Source organism: Hetaerina americana, unplaced genomic scaffold (assembly GCF_022747635.1).
Source record: "Hetaerina americana unplaced genomic scaffold, ioHetAmer1.1.p SCAF_3, whole genome shotgun sequence".
Classification (NCBI taxonomy): domain Eukaryota; kingdom Metazoa; phylum Arthropoda; class Insecta; order Odonata; family Calopterygidae; genus Hetaerina; species Hetaerina americana.
The window spans coordinates 108,593,399-108,611,303 of NW_027286874.1; the positions used below are offsets into that span (position 1 = coordinate 108,593,399).

Below are 17,905 nucleotides of genomic sequence, written 5' to 3' on the forward strand. Positions count from 1 at the left end.
GAGGCGGGCAACAAATAAAGCAAAAGAAGCCTGGTGGAAGACGCAGTGCGAGGATATGGAGAGTCTCCAGAGGAAGGGTGAAATCGGTGCGCTGTACAGCAAAGTTAAATCGTTATCGGGAAGTAAGAAAGGAAGAGCTATGCTAACAGTTAGAGATAGGGCGGGTAAGGTAATAGTTGACGCAGGAAAGATCCAAGAGAGATGGAAGGAGTATATAGAAGAACTGTATGGTAAAGAACTCAGACCAACAAAGTTAGACATTGAAAAAGAAAATGACGTAGAGGAAGACAGCTTAGGTCCAGGCATACTAGACAATGAGATAGAAAGGGCATTAAGGGAGATGAAACTAAATAAGGCCGTGGGGGTAGATAACATTCCCGTGGAACTTTTAAAATGCTTAGGAAAATGTGGGAGGAAGAGGCTATATGGGCTGATCCGTAGTATTTATGAGGAGGGAATCTGGCCGGAAGACTTTGTGAGATCAGTTTTAGTTCCTATTCCGAAAAAGGTAAAGGCCACGTCATGTGAGGACTATAGGACAATTAGTTTGATATCCCACGCAGCTAAAGTTGTTCTCAGGATCATAAACAAAAGGATAGAGAGTAGGGCAAATGATTACTTAGGGGATGATCAGTTTGGGTTTAGGAAGGGGAGAGGTACGCGTGATGCCATTGCAGTAATGAGATTATTAATCGAGAGGAATTTAGAACACAACCAGGAGGTATTTGCCTGTTTCGTAGATTTCGAAAAAGCGTTTGATAGAGTGAATTGGGAAAAACTAATGAGTATATTGCAGAAAATAGGAATAGATTGGAGGGAAAGGAGGCTAATCCGCAACCTGTACATGTCTCAGACTGCTCAGGTGCGTGTGGGAAATGGGGAGTCAGAATGGGCAGTGTTAGGAAGGGGTGTAAGGCAGGGTTGCCCATTATCACCATTGCTGTTCAACCTGTATGCAGAGGAAATGATCAAAGAGGCATGGGAAGGACTCGAGGTAGGAATGAAAGAGGGCGGGGAATTCATATAATCAGTTAGGTTTGCTGATGACCAAGCTTTAGTTTGTCAGTCAGCCAAGGGGCTGCAAGCATTGCTGAGTAAATTGGAAATTCAGTGCGACAGGTATGGGATGAGAATCAACATTAGTAAAACAAAGGTTATGCGATTTTCTAGAAAGAAAAAGGCCAAGCTTAACATTAAAATAGGAGGGCAAAAACTAGAGCAGGTAGAACAGTTTACGTATCTCGGTAGTGTTTTGGACCAACACGGTCAAAGTAGTAGGGACGTAAGAAGAAGAATTGCGCTAGGCAAAGAGGCTTTCACAAGGAGGAGGGAGTTGATGACAGGGACTTTGAGTAAGGATGTTAAGAAAAGACTCATAAAAACTTTGATATGGAGCGTACCTATGTACGGTGCGGAAACGTGGTCATTGAAGCAGGAGGATAGACGTAGATTGGAGGCTTTTGAAATGTGGGTGTGGAGAAGAATGGAGAAGGTGAAATGGACAGAGAAGAAAACAAACGAGGAAGTACTGGGTATGGTGGTCGAAGAGAGGGGTTTGTTGGGAGCAATCCTATGGAGGCAGGGAAAGTGGATGAAGGGGGTGTTGACCGGCAGTGGGATGTTGAAGACTGTGATAGAGGGTAGAATGTTGGGCAAAAGAGGAAAGGGAAGGAACAGGATAGGGATGTTGGACGGGATAAAGGGAGGAAGAAAGTACTCAGAGATGAAGAGGGACCTGATATAGAGTAGGATGATGGATTTTTTTGTTTTGTTAGGAATAATAAAATGCCTGTTTGGTAGTTGTGTCCATCCAAAAACCTACCTTAACCGGTAGATTACCTTAAAAAAAAAAATACTCTCTATTTATCATTTGACTTTTTTGCAAGTAATCAATGTAGATGATTCTAACACAAAAATCATGGCCGTCACTTAGTCAGCTGATTTCACTGTCTTTGCCTTCTTCGGAGCTGGATTGCCTCAAGAAACCCACTGTTTCAACTGTTCCCTTGTCTCTTGAGTGTAGTAATGTATCCATTTTGTGTCCACTGTTATGTATCAATGCAAAAACTCAACAGAAATTCAGGAGAAAAGGGCGAAACGAGCCTTCAAATCGACTGAATGATTGCGTTTATTGTCTACTGAGAGCAGACATGGCACAAATCTGGCCAAGGTTTTTGTCCCCCCCCCAATTTTTCATGCAAAATTATAAACTCTGTATGTACCTTGTGATATCCATGTGGCCTCAACTATTTTGCAAACTTTGATTTGTCAAACACTGAACTTGTGCCCAATGGTAAATAGTTGCAAACTCAGGATCAGTTGTGCTGTGAAATTCATCCACCCCGGCTTTGATCTCTTTCGGTGTTAAGCATTTTAAATAGAAGTGTTAAATTGCCGCATGAAAATAATTTTATTCCCATTTTTTTAAATAATCAAAAGTTTTGTGCTTTCAGTGACTCTGAAAATGAAACCACATGATTGGGGTAGCCAAAACGTTTAACATAAGTCAATTGAGAGATGAGGCAAAGGAGAAGCAAACTTTTTCTGATACCATGAGTGCCATCCATATCTTAGACTTTCTAAGGAATTATTGAAAAACCCACTCATATTCCATGGTTGTGGGTAGAGTATTAGACTACCAATGGGAGGGCCCAGGTTTGACTCCCAATCACACTTTTGTTATCATCAGCCCCTCTGCAGCTATGGGGTTTATTGGGTACCAGATCCTCCTGGGAAACCATGGGTGGCACAGGGGAAGACCTTGTCCACCTTATTAACCTGCTAATGTGTGAGCTTCCAATGCCATTGGACTTAATACTGGGTGAGCTCTACCTTCACCTATCAGACTGAGCCTCAGGTTGATAAATGTGGTTTGTTTTTATATTTTAAGAGACAAGGGTTGCATGAGAAAAAAAAGAGGCGGGTAGGTATTGAGAGATTTACCCTCTTTTATTGGTGATGATTTATGAGGAGAAAGGTGTACGGGTTTATATAATCAGAGTTTCTCTACTGCTTTTACTGCCTCTTCAAGGTCAAGGGCATGACTAAGGTTGCCAAATTTGTGACTTCATCGATATCATTTGCTGAAAATGCTGCGATGCCCACCAACCTAAGAAACAGTTTTGCTGAAAAACCATTCCTGCTTGTTTTTTAACTTATTCCCTGGAAGCAGTGGTTTTTTAATTGTTTTTGCATGGAGTAACTAAGAGCAATCATAAGTAGCAGTCTATCAGCTGAGATTAGGGTTTTGATGGACCCTGAGACTACTCACTAGGGTATTCCGAATTCATAACTAAAATGGCACAAAATATCCTTAAATCACATACTACACATGCCGATTACTCATTCACATGCCTTTGATTAATAAATTTTAATTACTCATTACCCTCCTTATTTAAGATTTTTCATACTTTCTACGTACAACCTCCATTAATTTCCACCAAAATACCTATTCTTTTCTTCCTGCCTAACTTGTTAAGAACTATCCCCTCTGTTATTATCCTCAGCATTGCTTTCCCTCTCAATATCAACTGCATCCACTTATTCTGCCTTCTTTGAATTTCTCCCAACAGCCATCTCTGTTCACTTGACCTGACTAGAACTTTATCATTTGGTTTTCCTTTCAATCCAATTTATTGTTTCCATTCTTATAAACACTCACATCTCAAAAGGCCTCCGAGCTAGGTTTTTCCTCTTGCATCAACGGCCAAGTTTCTAAACTTTACAAACTACATTCCATATTAGTTTTCACTAGTCTTTTCTTTACACCTTTACTTTCGGCACATGTCATCGTATGCAAGCGCTTCTTTGCCTAATGCAGTTCCTCTTTTGATACCCCAAACAAATCTGCTCCCCCTCATCCCAAACACTCCCAAATAGGTGAACTGTTTTAGTTTATGTCCCGAAACTTAAATTTTATAACTAAAGACAAATGTGTGCACGTTAGATTCTGGTTTTGCCGTTACTTGGAAACTGCTAAAGCAAAATGTCATCTCTTTGGATGGTGGCATATGTAGGTGTGAATTGAATTTGCACAAGTCAAGGGTTTTGTAATTTGAGGACTGCCTGTGTATAATATTTCAAAGTAAGTGTATTCTATTTGATGAGGTCATACTTTCAATACAATTTCTCCTTTAAGTGTAAGATTTCTTTCCTCTAAACTTCTCTTAGAAAGCAGAGTGCATTTCTTGGCTAGTTATTTATAAAATTGATGTGTGTTCTATGAATTCCAGATCTGGCGAGGTCCACAGCATAAGTGAGCCTCCTGGAGGCAGGGCATTGAACAAGAGGATGAGAGTTGATGCTGGGAGTGCGCCCAAAGAGCAAGACAATTTCCAGGGCAGCAGCAGTGAAACTGATGATGGGGAGGGCCATGCTAAGACACGCTGCCCCATCTGTTTGCGGTCCCTTCCGGGACCCTCTGGTGGCGCTGAAGTTGGTAGTCCAGAAGGATGCCAACACTTGTTCTGTGTTTGTTGCATCCAAGAATGGGCAAAGGTGAACATTGATAGAGTTTTTACCTATTATTTTCCTAACTAATCAGTTTTAATTAACACGTAAAACTTGATCCAAACGAATTCATTAATTCATTCATTGTTTCAGGTTGGTTGCATTATTTTTGCTGAAACTCATTTTTCTCATTAGCTGTAATTATAATATTAGTTGTATATGTACTGTCAGCAGAATCTTGTTAACAAGGCTGTGTGTGGCGAAAGTGGAACTGTTGACGTTGAGACTACAATGTGATGGATGGTGTCAGAATTGAATAAACTTCTTCAGATCATAGCACAAAAGATTTTTCTATGTGGACAAGACAGGGTTATTTTTTATTGTGCTGCCAGCAAAAACAACGTGCTTCAGAGGGGAATTACGTCATGGAGAGGTGCTGAGGGAACAGACAATTATTAATCATAAATGCTGATAGAAGTGAGATGCTTCAGTCACTAGTGGTTGGTAAATCCTAGGAGAGTCCTTGGTCAAATATGTATAAATGTTACTCACTAGATATACAAGGAATTTCAAAGCCTGTATGATCTAAGAAATATTCTAGTCGGAGCTTCAAACTCTGGATACTGAAATGGGGTCTCAGGAAAGGAAAATTCTGCTGTTTCTGGATCTGTGTCCAGTTCATCTACCAAAAGCACACTTGAGAAATCTGCAGTTACCATATTTTCATTTCACCAGTGAACTTTAACCACTGGATTTAGGTATAATTCACTCATTTAAGGTGCATTATTGGAGAATGATTGTTCAGAAATTCATGCCTCTGCATTATTGCGGTATGATTATGAAGGCAATCAAATTGAATGAACAGGATATTGTACACTACAAATCATGAGCTTGGGAACAAGTTAAGCATTCTATAATATATATCTGCTTTAGGAAGGTAGGATTTTATGTTGATTTTGATGAACTTACTTTTGGTGATGATGATACTATAGACAATTACTTCAGGAATAAAGCATTTAAAAGTGAAAATTCTCCTTTTCCCACATTTAAGACTTTCTACTGGGGTCCCTAGAAAAGTGCATAAAAAGAGTTTTGCTGTATTTTTCCCCATTTACCTGACTCGAATGTGGCTCTCCATTGAGAGTCTGTTCTTATGTCTGCTTTTATTTTGTCTTGCTTTAATTTTACCTTCACTCTCAATTACTTGAGTTAGCCAACTTCTTTGCAGCTTGCTTGTTCGCCAGATGTACTTTAGAAAACCGCAAAATGATGGTTTCTTCCGTGTTCAGCTAATCACTTCACTTATTTTATACCCTTCACTAATGTTCTTAGTATGTCACTGTACACAGAAAAGTCAAAGATGGGTTTTTAAATCACTTCTTTTTAACATAAAGAAATGGAATATACATGCATATTTAATTTTATTATTGAAGTTATTTTTAAAAGTTAGCCCAATCATGTTTTCCATTAAAAATGACCTACCAAGTTATAATATTGTTCATATTGTGTATTTCAATTAGGAGACTTTTAATTCAAAGATTATGATGCAAGGGTATGACAATGGGGGCTGTCATTTTTGAGCAAATGTGATATGTATTACCTCACTTATTTCAAAATACCATGTGTCTTGAGTTCTCTTAAGTGCAACTAAACATTAATTTTAATCTCTTGTGCTCTAAACGTGCATTGATAAGCCTTTTTAATCATAGTCAAGGGTTAGTTGAGAATATATCCAATAAATTTACTGTTCATGTATGCTTTTGGCATTCATCTTATTTTCTTAACCATTTGTTTTTTCCATCTGCGTAGAATGTAAACACATGTCCTGTGGACCGCCATGAATTTTCGGAGATCGTAGTTTATGAAGGCGTGGGTGGCAAGGAGATAAGGAGGCTGCCCTTGCCCAAGAAGCCACGCTGTGCGGGGGATGCATTGGATGATGAGGACATCACCTTGATATCGCAAATTGAGGAGGACCCCACCTTTTGTGAAGTAAGTCCCTAGTTGTGTGCTTCCGTTGGTTGAGAAGGGATTGATTCATATCTCCATCCATAATGGATGTCTTATTTCTCCAAATATGGTGCCACGTTGTATGTTTCTTGATTGTTCTAAGGTTTTGAAAAAAGTTCGAATCCCATGACAGACCCTACATTTAACACTCTTAAAGTGGTATTACTAATTTGACCATAAAAAAATATAAATAAACCATTGACCATAAATATTTTAGAGTTTAATAACCTCCTAATGTACCCATCTCTTTTCCTTTGAATGTGTGCATTATGTTAATTTATATTATTGTAAATTTTGTAAGTTAACCAAGGCTATGTCCTGGTTTGTGGGTATTTCTTGAATTGGTCATCCTTTTCCATCACCTTTGCCTTTGATTGTGATTTCTAGGTTTGTGGTAGTGGAGACAGGGAGGATTCACTGCTCCTGTGCGATGGCTGTGACCGGGGTTACCACCTTGACTGCCTCACTCCCCCCCTCACCTCAGTTCCCATTGAGGAGTGGTTCTGCTCAACATGCACCAGCAACGATGCCTCAAGGCAGCGAGCTTGCAGGGCTACAAGGAACATGGTTTGTATCCAGACTGCTCCCTCCTGCGTTCATATAATGTGTCAGAACTGTGGGGAACAGTGTGACTTCCTTCTTGAGCATCAGGTGTCCTCAGGACACTATTGCCCATTCATTATCAAAAATGCACGAGAATATACTCATTAGAGACCTTGATATGCCTCAATGCCTAAGCAAACAACCATAGATTTATTAGTGGGCCAGAAATGAGTACTGCCAATACCAGTAGTCATTAGAAATTTAATAATGGTAATAGGAACTGAAAATGATGTCCATTCTGTGCAATCTTATAATGACTCAATTCCTACTAAGTAGTGATTTTATATATGGCCCAGAAAATCATTCTTGTGCTTCTTATTCGTACTTTAATTACCCTTGAGTTGCTTATTGTTTTGAAATTATTTTGTTTGGTCACTGAATTCATATCCTTTGACAATTCAGATCAGTTATGGCAGCTCTTTTTGCTGTGTTGGTTTCTCCAAGCTGTTCCGTGACTTGGTTCATAAAACCATGTCCTCCTCCCTCACGTATATGCATCGAATGGCACTAAGGGCTTGTTTTACAATGTCTTGTTGAACCTAATGGTTAATTAATGTGAACACTAACTTAAAATGTAGATTACTGACGAATCCAATTTTATAATGTATTAACACAGTTCATTAGAGAGAAAATGAACGTTGTAGTCATAGTTATGCTCTCAGTCAGTTATTGAGCTTTTTAACTCTCAGTTTTGAACTCAGGTAGAGTTAACCTCCAATTTAACAAGACAGGATAAAATCTGGCCTAAGAGAGGAAACGGGCAAATCCAATGGCCGGACTACTGCTATTGTGCAATTGATTTTAACTTGGGAAAAAGTGCTCAGGATTTCTAATGTGAAAAATATGTATGTGAACAATCCCACTTTCAATCAATAAAGGTTTTTGCCGGAAAATAACCAGGGAAGCGACACCCCTGAGTTATTATTGCCCATTAGGTACCCCCAATTTTCTAAGGGAAAGTGGTTGTACATGTTCTCTGCCTCTTTAATAGTTATAGAAGGTAATGCAATTATTAATTATTACGTCAAAAATTTTCCGATGTCCTGTATTTCCTGACTCATAGGATGCACTTTTTATGCTCCAAAATTTGCTCTGAAACCAGTCTGCATCTGAAGGGTATAGAGGTATGACTTTATCCCATAAGTTGCAAGCTGATTTCCCAAGAAAAATACTGTGCATTTAGTATTTTTTTCCCTCATCATAAATAGAAAGTGGTTGTCTTTATTAAATAATTGATTCGAGAAGTTTAAGAGAAGAACCAGCATCCATGGCATTGTGAGCCATGGGGAAGCAGCGAGCTCAGAGTCAAAGGCAGCCTAGAACTTCATCGGTGACTTCAAGAAGTTCATAGACTGAGGGTTGCCTGCCACAACAGGTTTTTAATCGTGATAAGATTGGTCTCTTCTTGAAGAATGCTGAAGCAAGCCTATCTATGTGCATGTAACAACAGAGGAGAATGCATTGCCTGAGCACAAGGCAATGGGAGGCCATCTCACACTGCTATTTTGTGCCAATGCATGCAGCAATTTGAAAACGAAACCCCTGCTCATTTATTATTCAGAAACTCCACGACCCTTCAAGGAGTTTTAAGTCCCAAACAGCAGGTCAAATGTGATGTGTAGGTCACGGAAACTGTTACATCATACCATGCGTACAAAGCATTGGCCTGATAAGGCATGAGCCCGTGAGGAATTTATTTAATGATGATGCTGAGTCATATGTTTACAAAACTTATAGCATCAGCAAAAAGAAATGTCTCTAGATGGCTTTATAGTAAAAAAGAATTAGGTATGTATCAGAAATAATGAACTCTTTATTTTGATTCATTTTTGTTTTTACAAATCTACATCTACATGTACATAATACCCCGCAAGAGCGTGTGGCCGGGGGTGTTAGGACACCACCCGTAAAAAGGAACAAAACCACGATATAATTAAAAGCAATACATGACCCCGTTAATTATTGTGCAAAACTTGTTAAAAATTGGATTACAGCACTTGAAATGCTGCAAATTTGCAAATATTGATTTATGAAATACTAATAATGTGAATAATGAAGCAAACTCTAATTTAGGCACGTAATATATTTTATTAATTTTGACAGGTAAAGTTTTTTCCATGTTTCATGAATGACCTACAGAATGGACAGTAATAAGTAAAACACATTATATACTATGAAATAATCAACAATTATAATAATGTAATGAAATTTCAGTCAAATTGGCCTGCATAGCGATGCTTATAATTAAATTGTCTGTAAGGAAGGAACATTTGGCATTTTAAAATTCTCTACTGAAAACCATGGAAAGTTTTGTATTTTTTGAGGTTCATTTAGATTACCAATTAGTTCTACATTCTTAACTCAAACTCTTCTGCCCTTGGTGTCTCAAAAATACTTAGGCTGAGAACATTTTAGATTTAAGTTTTGTATCCTTGCTTTGTAAATATATATATACCAATAGGGCCAACCAAGTTATAAGGCACTTGTGTCATTGTGCCCTATTCATTTATTTAGTTGTAATTTTGTCATGATTATATTGATGAAAAGAAAGCCACTTTTGGTTTTGTTGAATGAATTCTTTTCAAGTCACTGGCATTTTAAAAGCCTTCCAAAGATTTGTGCTTTTGGTATTCCAGCTGCGAAGGTGGAAAATAATCCGTGAAGAGATTTTTGCTTGAAAGTGTTTTATAACATACGTCACCCCATTTTTGTTAGCAGTGAGATAATGATTGGGAAACTTGAAGATTGATATTATCTATTTTTTTATGCAATGTATCAATTTCTAAGTGTAAAAATCATTTGCATTGACTGGGATGCTGATGACAAGGGTCAATGATTTGTACACTTTGAAATTTTCTGCATTGCAATGCACATTGGCAGGCAGCTCTGTTAAACTTACTGTTGTGGAATCTCCTGCAGTTATTTGAATTATTTTTTTATAATTTCTATTCTACGTAATAGATTGAGTAATTTTCTGACGATTTTCTTTTCTCCACACCTCTTAAGTAACTCTATCATTTGTGCTGCATATTGCATGCCTTTGTGTCATATGCGAGGAAATGTAGCATGGATGGTTAAGCGTGAGGTAGCAGGAGGCATTTCTCTTGTACTGAACAGAACTCTCCGGTGCTAACAACGTAATGTTTACATGCCTAAGCAAACACAACAACCCTCGAGCACCCAATAGAAGGGGAGTGAAGACCAAGATGAGAGGAAGCCCAAAGTATAAAAATGTCATATTTCCCTGGGTCTCTTGCAGCGCTTACTGCCACGGACAAGTGCCAGCCAAAGGGTTCTGCGCAGTTTGAGGCGAGATGCGATTGTGGAGCAGGGAAGGAGAGGGTTGAGGACATGGAACATTGATAGCCATGACTTAGAGTTGATGGAAGAAATGGCAGAACTAGAAGTGGAGAGAAGATGGGCAGCGAATACAACTGGCCGGGTAAAGCTTTTTTTTTTTTCATGAGATTACTCACATGTATTCAGTGGCTCTCCTCTATATTTCCCGATGTGTCTCTTACATTATCTGAAGTTTCATAAATGTGCACTAGCTTGTACTTGACATGCTGGGCATTAGTCACTAGTTTTAAGTGCTCTGCGAATCACTTATTCCATTCAAATCAAATCCCAAAGCAAATCAGCAATATTTTTTTGGAATCTGACATCAACTTTAATTGGAAACTGGAGCAAAATCATTGCAAAGTGTTCTATACTTTTATATAATTTGCATAAAAAGTGATGGGCTACTGAATCAACACTGAAGTGAATGAACAGACAAAAGTTAATATAGTAATTATAATGAAAACTGCTATTCCCACCAAATAATTAAATTCCTTGAATGCATGAGCGAGCCATGTAAGTATACGACCTCATTTTCATATTTTAAGCATATATGAGCAGCAACGACCTAGGGCGATAATAAAATGCATAGTGATAGACAAATGTAAGAAATGAATAGAGCTACCTATGATCCTATTTATGTATCATCTATGATGAACTTAGTGTTTCTTGGCTGGCTGTCATGTTTCAAACTTAAACAAGTGAAAGCTTATTCCAAACTCAGCAGTACTCATGCTGCAATCTTTGAATACTTTTAGTTAGAATAGAAAATCAAACATTTGTTCACAACTTTTCATAGGACATGCAAAATGAGTTCACTGGCCTGTATTTTCACTTTGGTGAGTAGTGTGAGTCGAGTAATAATTTTATCTGCCTTCGCATTCTCACCGACTAGTATTAGATATAAACTGTAGGCTCCTTGTCTAATGCCGTTCCTCTATTGTCTCCCCTGCAGCCATCAACTTCTCGAGGGACTTCAAATCGGAGGCGAGTGACCAGGAGGAAGGTGTACAGGAGGAAGACGACCACTCGGAAGAAGCGCAAGACGGTGACGAAGAAACGGCTCGTGAAGAGGGGCGATGGAGGAGAAGAGGAGGAGGAAGAGGAGGTGGAGGAGGAAGAAGTCACGACCACATCCCGAAGGAGGCGTGGGAAGCGCAGGAAAGGGGTAAGCGCAGAGGGGTGGGGTGGGGGGGTCCTCGGAAACACTCAACCACCACTGATACCATGCTGCATTGTGCTCACCTTGAAGATTTTATCCAAGAAATATTTGTTGTCTTGTGCATCCCATAGATGCAGAGTGAGCCTAATTGCTCAATTCTGTTTGAAGTAAAAATGAAGAGAGACAGTTGCATATCAGTGCTGTTTCTATTCTGTTTGACGAATTTGAAAATGTTCATGCTTACAGGAATTTAGGAGTTCTTTTGGCAAATTCCCATCCAGCTCCTTTCCTAGCCGTGATTGCTCCAGTTTTTCTATGAGTCGGTCACCTTTCCCCAATGCTCCACCTGCCCCTTTCATCACTCAGTGAAATTTCTCAACTGAGCCGGCCAGTGGGGGAGTGTGGTAGGTCAGGGGTGCAGGGATGGAGAACATTCATTCTTTTGTGGTCCCCAGTGCGGCCTTATGCATAATGGTCACGGGTGGGCGATGGATCATGTGAGGCAGTGAATTTGGCAATCAAGTGAGGCCTCTTTTTTCTTTTTACCTAAGCAATTCTGATAATCTGAAACTCATTTTTGGGCCAAATACCTGAGGAGTCTTTCCCTCTATATTGGGGCACATTGTTAGAAAATAGAAAATAAACAATAGCAGCTTAAAAGCAATCCACCACTGGCCTTTTTAAAGAAGCAAATCACTTAAAGAAAAGTATTAGGCTCTGTTTTTGAAACTGCTATTTGAAATCTTGAATACTTAAATTTTTCAATAAAGAGATCACCAGGAAAAACAGTCCAAAATGTTGATTCATAAAGGGTAATTGCTTTCAGGTATTATTCTGTAAGCAAATGCCCTTTATTAACCCCTGGGTAGATTGTTGTTTTATTTAATCCTAATCATCATTTCCATATCCATCGTAGCAGTGTTTTCTCCATTTGAAGTACCGTATTTTCACATCGATTCACCCGGAACTTTTTAGCTTTCAAGAATTTGTATAGATACCGCGAGCCCAGGGCTACATAGTTATCTTGAACGTGTATAGAGGCTGCGCATCTGTATATACATATATATATGCACGCTAAAATTATATATAGTGTGCATGAAAATACGTCTATATTGGATGTGTGTGTGTGTAAAAATACGTCTTTGTTTGGACTTTTCAAATTGAATTGCATAACGCACATCGTCGTATTTTTGATCATCTGAACATTTTTGTATGGATAACGCGCACGTTATCGATGGGAAAATATGGTATATTAAAAATCATATTGACATGATTCAAGAGTTTGGCTCAGGAAAAAATTGCAGTTATTTGTTGCACTGGGTATTAGTCACCCACTGACCGCGCTGTGGTGGTATAAATACTTCTATCCATTAACCGTGGATTCAAGAGTTCTCTGCCCCTGGTTCATAAGCAAAGAATGACTACCTGAATGTTGACTTAATGACTAGTCAGGATGTGAGAAGACCTGTGATGAGTATATATCCTCTCTCTCTCTCTCATTCTTGGTTGCCTAACAATATATGCACAAATTTGACTTCAATTTTTCTGCACATTTGGTGCAGCATAACTAATCAACAGTCATAAACTCTTTCCTGTGTAAACATGAAGTCTTTTTTTGATCCTTCCTTCGTGCTCTATTAAAAAATATCCACAGTGTTTCTGAACTCAACTATCTCTCAAAGTTGCATTTGATTTAGATAATGATTCCTAACCTTGCCTATATTTAATGTTCACATCCTCCTCATTGGAGTCACTAACCTTGAGTATTTCTTTTTTCAGGCTGGGAAGAAATCAAGGAGAGGCAAGAAATTTCTTTCAAAGAAAAAAGGTCGCTCCAGACTTGCTGAGACCCTGGGCCTTGTTCCGGGGAAAAAGGGTATTTTGCTGAGAAAGAAGGGAATGTGTGGTCGGGGTGGCACTGGAGGTGCCCAAGGGGTTGGTGGGGGGGCAGACGGGGGTGCTGTGATCAACGGGGCAGCCTCCGGAATCGGTGGACGAGTGCCCACACTTAGTATATTCGGCTCCAGAAATGACCTCGAGTACTTCTCTGATGGGTGAGAATGCTTGGAATACTTCACATGCTTGTAGATTTCAAATTGTTTAATTTTTGGGATAAGTTTAAATATATTCTAGGTACATAAATACGGGAACATTGTTACGTAGCACATTATCTTGGTTGGCACATCCTTGCCTGCAGGTCTCTCACTCAACCTGTGATGCAAATAATTTAGGTAATCATATTTTGGTTACCTTGTTTGTACATTCAACAGAAGACCCAAGGAATACTTTGCCCTTGTGTCCAGTAGTTAACCCATTTGCAATATCAACCCAATAGTATGCAAAAATATATTTTCTCATGTAAAGAAATGATAATCACATCAGATAATATTCATTCAATTTACAGTTATAAACAATGATTATAGTATATGGATATTAAGTAATGATGAAATGCATGTGAACACCCTATATTATTTTTCACAGCATCAGCTCGGCAGAAAATGATAGTGATGTTTGTTTTGAAATATTATTAGTTGCATTATCATAATATTTCAATAAAAGTATTTTGTGTTATATATATATAAGTGCTGATATATCAACTAGAGTGAAATAATTTGTCTTATGGAAAATTTCTACCTGAGGAAAATTGTAAACTTCTCCTTTAAGTATATGCAAATCTTCCATCTAAGGATTTGCATCCTTGGATGAAGGATCATCTCAGAGGGAAGTCTATCATGCCTGAGCTTCAATGATTGTGGAAGGAAGGAAACTGAACAAGAGGGGAACCTAAACTATTCCCTTGAAGTAAACCGTAATGATTTGAGCCACGCCCTCAGGATGCTTGTACGATACCCACCATCACCAAATCATGCTCTTGTGGTTCATGTACTACTAGCTGAAATGAATTTGCCTCTCAGTAAATAATGATTCATGGAATCATGCAATCAAATATAGAAATTCATGTAATCGATTGTGTGATTTTATTTCCCACTTTTAATTTTTAGAGTTTTCTTAATTATTTGGAGATTTTAGTTAAGTGCATGGTTATGTGCAAGGTTATAGTTAACATGTCGCATAAAAGTTGACAAAATAGAAGCATAATAAGAAGCGGGTATTCAGTTTTATACTGAACCATTTGGATATTCAGAGATATTGATATGTCCTAAAATCACAATTACAGAATACAACTTCTTAAATAAGCCGCCTGCCCCAAATTGAGTCGTAGTGTATTTTGTACTTCATTCTTCTTTATGGAGAAATTTAAAACGTATAATTTGGCGGATCTTGTTCATTATTCAATATTGAAAACCTTTCATTGTTAGTAGTGGGGGTGACCATATTATAGGAGTCTATGGCATATAGAATATGTAATGTCATCAACTGACTGTATTACTTCTGGAAAATTATTTTCCCATTTGTGAACGCTTTCTATTTTATCTGCAGTTCGGATGTTGAAGGTGGCGGAGGCTCTCTGGCAGTGGCATCCATCCCTCGGCCCGTAGACTCAGTCCATGCACACCAACTGGCCAAGGAGCGGCTGATCTCTGGTATTGGCTCTGCAGCCGAGCGCAGGAAGGCACTCATAAAGGAGCGGGCCCTGGCATCAGCTTCTCCATCCTCGGGTGCGGCAGGCAGAGGTGTTCCTGATATATTGGGGAGCATCATGGAGAGCCAGTCCGTGTGGCATGGACGGAAGTCAAAGGTCAAGATAAATTCTGATGGAAGCCTAGTTGTTGAAAAATCAAAGACAAGCAACCCCACTCAAGATACAGGCCGAGGAGATACTTCAGCAGTAGGCCCCAAGTCTATTGAAACTACCAACATCAACAATGAGATGAACGTCAACTCTGGCACAGCTAGGGTGCCGTCAAATCCAGCAGAACCGTCAACCACAGCCCAGGATTCATGCTCAACATTTAGGGATGGGAGTTCTGGTGTAGAAGTGCGAGATAGTGCAGCAAGTGTTGAAACTCGTGAGGAAATAGATGCTAGCATCCGGCCATTGTGGCCCGTAAGGACACTGGATGCTAATTCAAGGGAAGAATCGAGCAGTGCCAATCGCAAGGACCGAATCCCTTCTCAAAATGTGAATGAAACTCATTACGCCAATCGAGCACCATCAACAACGGCCACTCAGAGTGTTGTCACCACAAGTTCAAGAGCTACAAACAATTTCAGAAGCATCGAACACCTAGCAGGTAATGTGATAGTGAATTCTAATCGTAATTATTTGGATTCTGCCGATGATGGCTGTCGTGGGAGATTGTGGGAGTCTCAGCCAACATCCAGTGTAAAAAATGACCGCAGTGTAATTTCTTCAGGATTTATCTCCCATGTTAATCCAATGCATGAAGGTGATGTTTTGAGTGGAGCTGGTAGTTTTGGGGTGTATGGGTTTTCTCCCAATTCGCCCCTGGACCTGAGCAGTAGTTCTCACAAAGGAGATGCCAGAGAGTTGCTCCACAGGAATATGTATTTGGACTTGTCGAGTGGTGGTGGAGGAAGTGCCGGATTCGGACCTGCTGGCTATGGAGCACCCTATGCAGGGGTCAGTTGTGAAGCCGTTGACATGCGTGTCCAGAGTTTGCCAAATGCCTCTGCCACGGCCGAAGACCTGCGAGTGGCCCCCATCCCTGGCAACAGCCACCATCACGTCCGCTCGCTCTCCGTGATCAAAGAGAATCCAAGTGTCGAGTCGACCTCTCGCTCACTCACTGGACCTCTTTGCCAGGATGTCCATGCTGACATTGGTGATCTTCCTCTGCCACCGAGTGAGAGAGTGGGTGCTTCCGTGGTCACTCCCCTAGAAGCGGTGAAGACAATTGGGCTTCCAGGCAGCTCCGGCAATGGCAGCACCAGTCAAGCGATGAATTCCTCCGTGAGGGACATGGGTGGCGGGGAGAGGGCATCTGGCGGAGGCGGGGGTGCGAGGGGTGGGGCAAATCAGAGGTTGGACTATGCCAGGGCCAACTCGAGTTACGGATCTGGGACGAGGGATGCTAACGGTTCAGCTAATGGGGGGAGTGAGGGAGGAGGAGGGGGTGGAGGGGATCAGAATGACCGACCCCAGGTGCTCAAGAGGCACCTGGACGAAGACGAGGAAGAGGAGGATGACAAGGACAGGGAGGAGGATGAGGATGTAGATATTTATAGTGACATAGAGCCAGGGGGCTCGGATCCTCCCACGGACAATATTCCCGAGCGCCATGGAATGCCTTCCCATGCAATAGAGACCCCTCCGGACCAAGGGCCTATGTTCCACCCCTTTCTCCTTCGGGGTGGCTCAGACAAGTACGACCCAGCGGAACCCTCACGTGACACAGATGATGAAATGGTGATTGATGAAGAGGGCGGCAACGAGGAAGAATCGCTCACGCCCTGGTCAGAGGGTGAAGCGCTGCCTCCACCTCCGCTTCCTCCCACAATCCTTGACTATATTGTGGAATCACCCGTGAATTTACATGGTTACGACAGTGACAGGAGTGTCACTCCAACAGAGGAAGATGAGAGACGAAAAGCCGTGGCAGCTGAAGACTCAGAGGGTCAAGGCAGACCTCCAGTTGGTGTTAGGGTGTATGGGATTCTGAGCCAGGGAAAATTTGGCCTGGGGGTCCATAATTATGGCTCAGATGATGAAGACGAAGGTGAAGATGAGGGTTGCCCCAATTTCTCCATCTACTCTGCCACCAGCGTGAACATAGCAAGGACAGCAGAAGCCGAAGGGGAGGATTCCAGTAAAGAAATTGAGGATGCCTCGGGTCTTTCAGAGAAGGTTGATGAATCCTTAAAAATTACTCGTAAAAGTTTATCTCCAACCGAAGAAATTGCCAATTCTGAAAAAGAATCTGGAGAAGACCAGTGGAATGCAGATCAATCGGTGACAAGTGAAGATCCTCCAAGTTCTCAAGAGAAAGAAGATATTCTAGTTTCAGAGAAGGTTACTGAGGATTCCTCCAGTGAAAAGGAAGCCAAGAAGGAACCTGAAAAATCCAGTCCTGAAAAATCCAGTCCCGAAAAATCCAGCCCTGAAAAATCCAGTCCTGAAAAATCCAGTCCTGGAAAATCCAGCCCTGAAAAATCAGATGCAGAAGATGATCCTTCACTTTCAAAGTCTGATGTGGATGCGGAAAAGTCTGATGCAGAGGCTGAAGCCGAAAAGTCATCAGATTTAGAGAATGAGAAGTCAGATGATGGTGCAAAGTCAATCTTATCAAAGTCATTGGAGGAATCTCTGCCGAATGAGGAAGAAAATAATTTGGATGATGAAGGGAAAGAGTTGAGAAGTGAGGAGATGGAAGAGGAAGGAAAGGGGGTGGATGAGGAGGGGGATGAGGGTGGTAGAGA

General features: G+C 40.5%; 1 protein-coding gene across 1 annotated transcript in view; it reads left to right on the plus strand.

The window, feature by feature from the left end:
• Nucleotides 1–17,905, plus strand: part of LOC139690497 (serine/arginine repetitive matrix protein 2-like) — a 51,244-nt gene that overhangs the window by 11,362 nt on the left and 21,977 nt on the right. Inside the window, exons 5-11 of the mRNA XM_071587955.1 lie at nucleotides 4,233–4,497; nucleotides 6,259–6,441; nucleotides 6,847–7,026; nucleotides 10,322–10,504; nucleotides 11,357–11,569; nucleotides 13,343–13,617; nucleotides 15,005–17,861. Of these exons, the coding sequence (XP_071444056.1) occupies nucleotides 4,233–4,497; nucleotides 6,259–6,441; nucleotides 6,847–7,026; nucleotides 10,322–10,504; nucleotides 11,357–11,569; nucleotides 13,343–13,617; nucleotides 15,005–17,861 (4,156 nt within the window). The remainder of the gene's footprint in view (nucleotides 1–4,232; nucleotides 4,498–6,258; nucleotides 6,442–6,846; nucleotides 7,027–10,321; nucleotides 10,505–11,356; nucleotides 11,570–13,342; nucleotides 13,618–15,004; nucleotides 17,862–17,905) is intronic.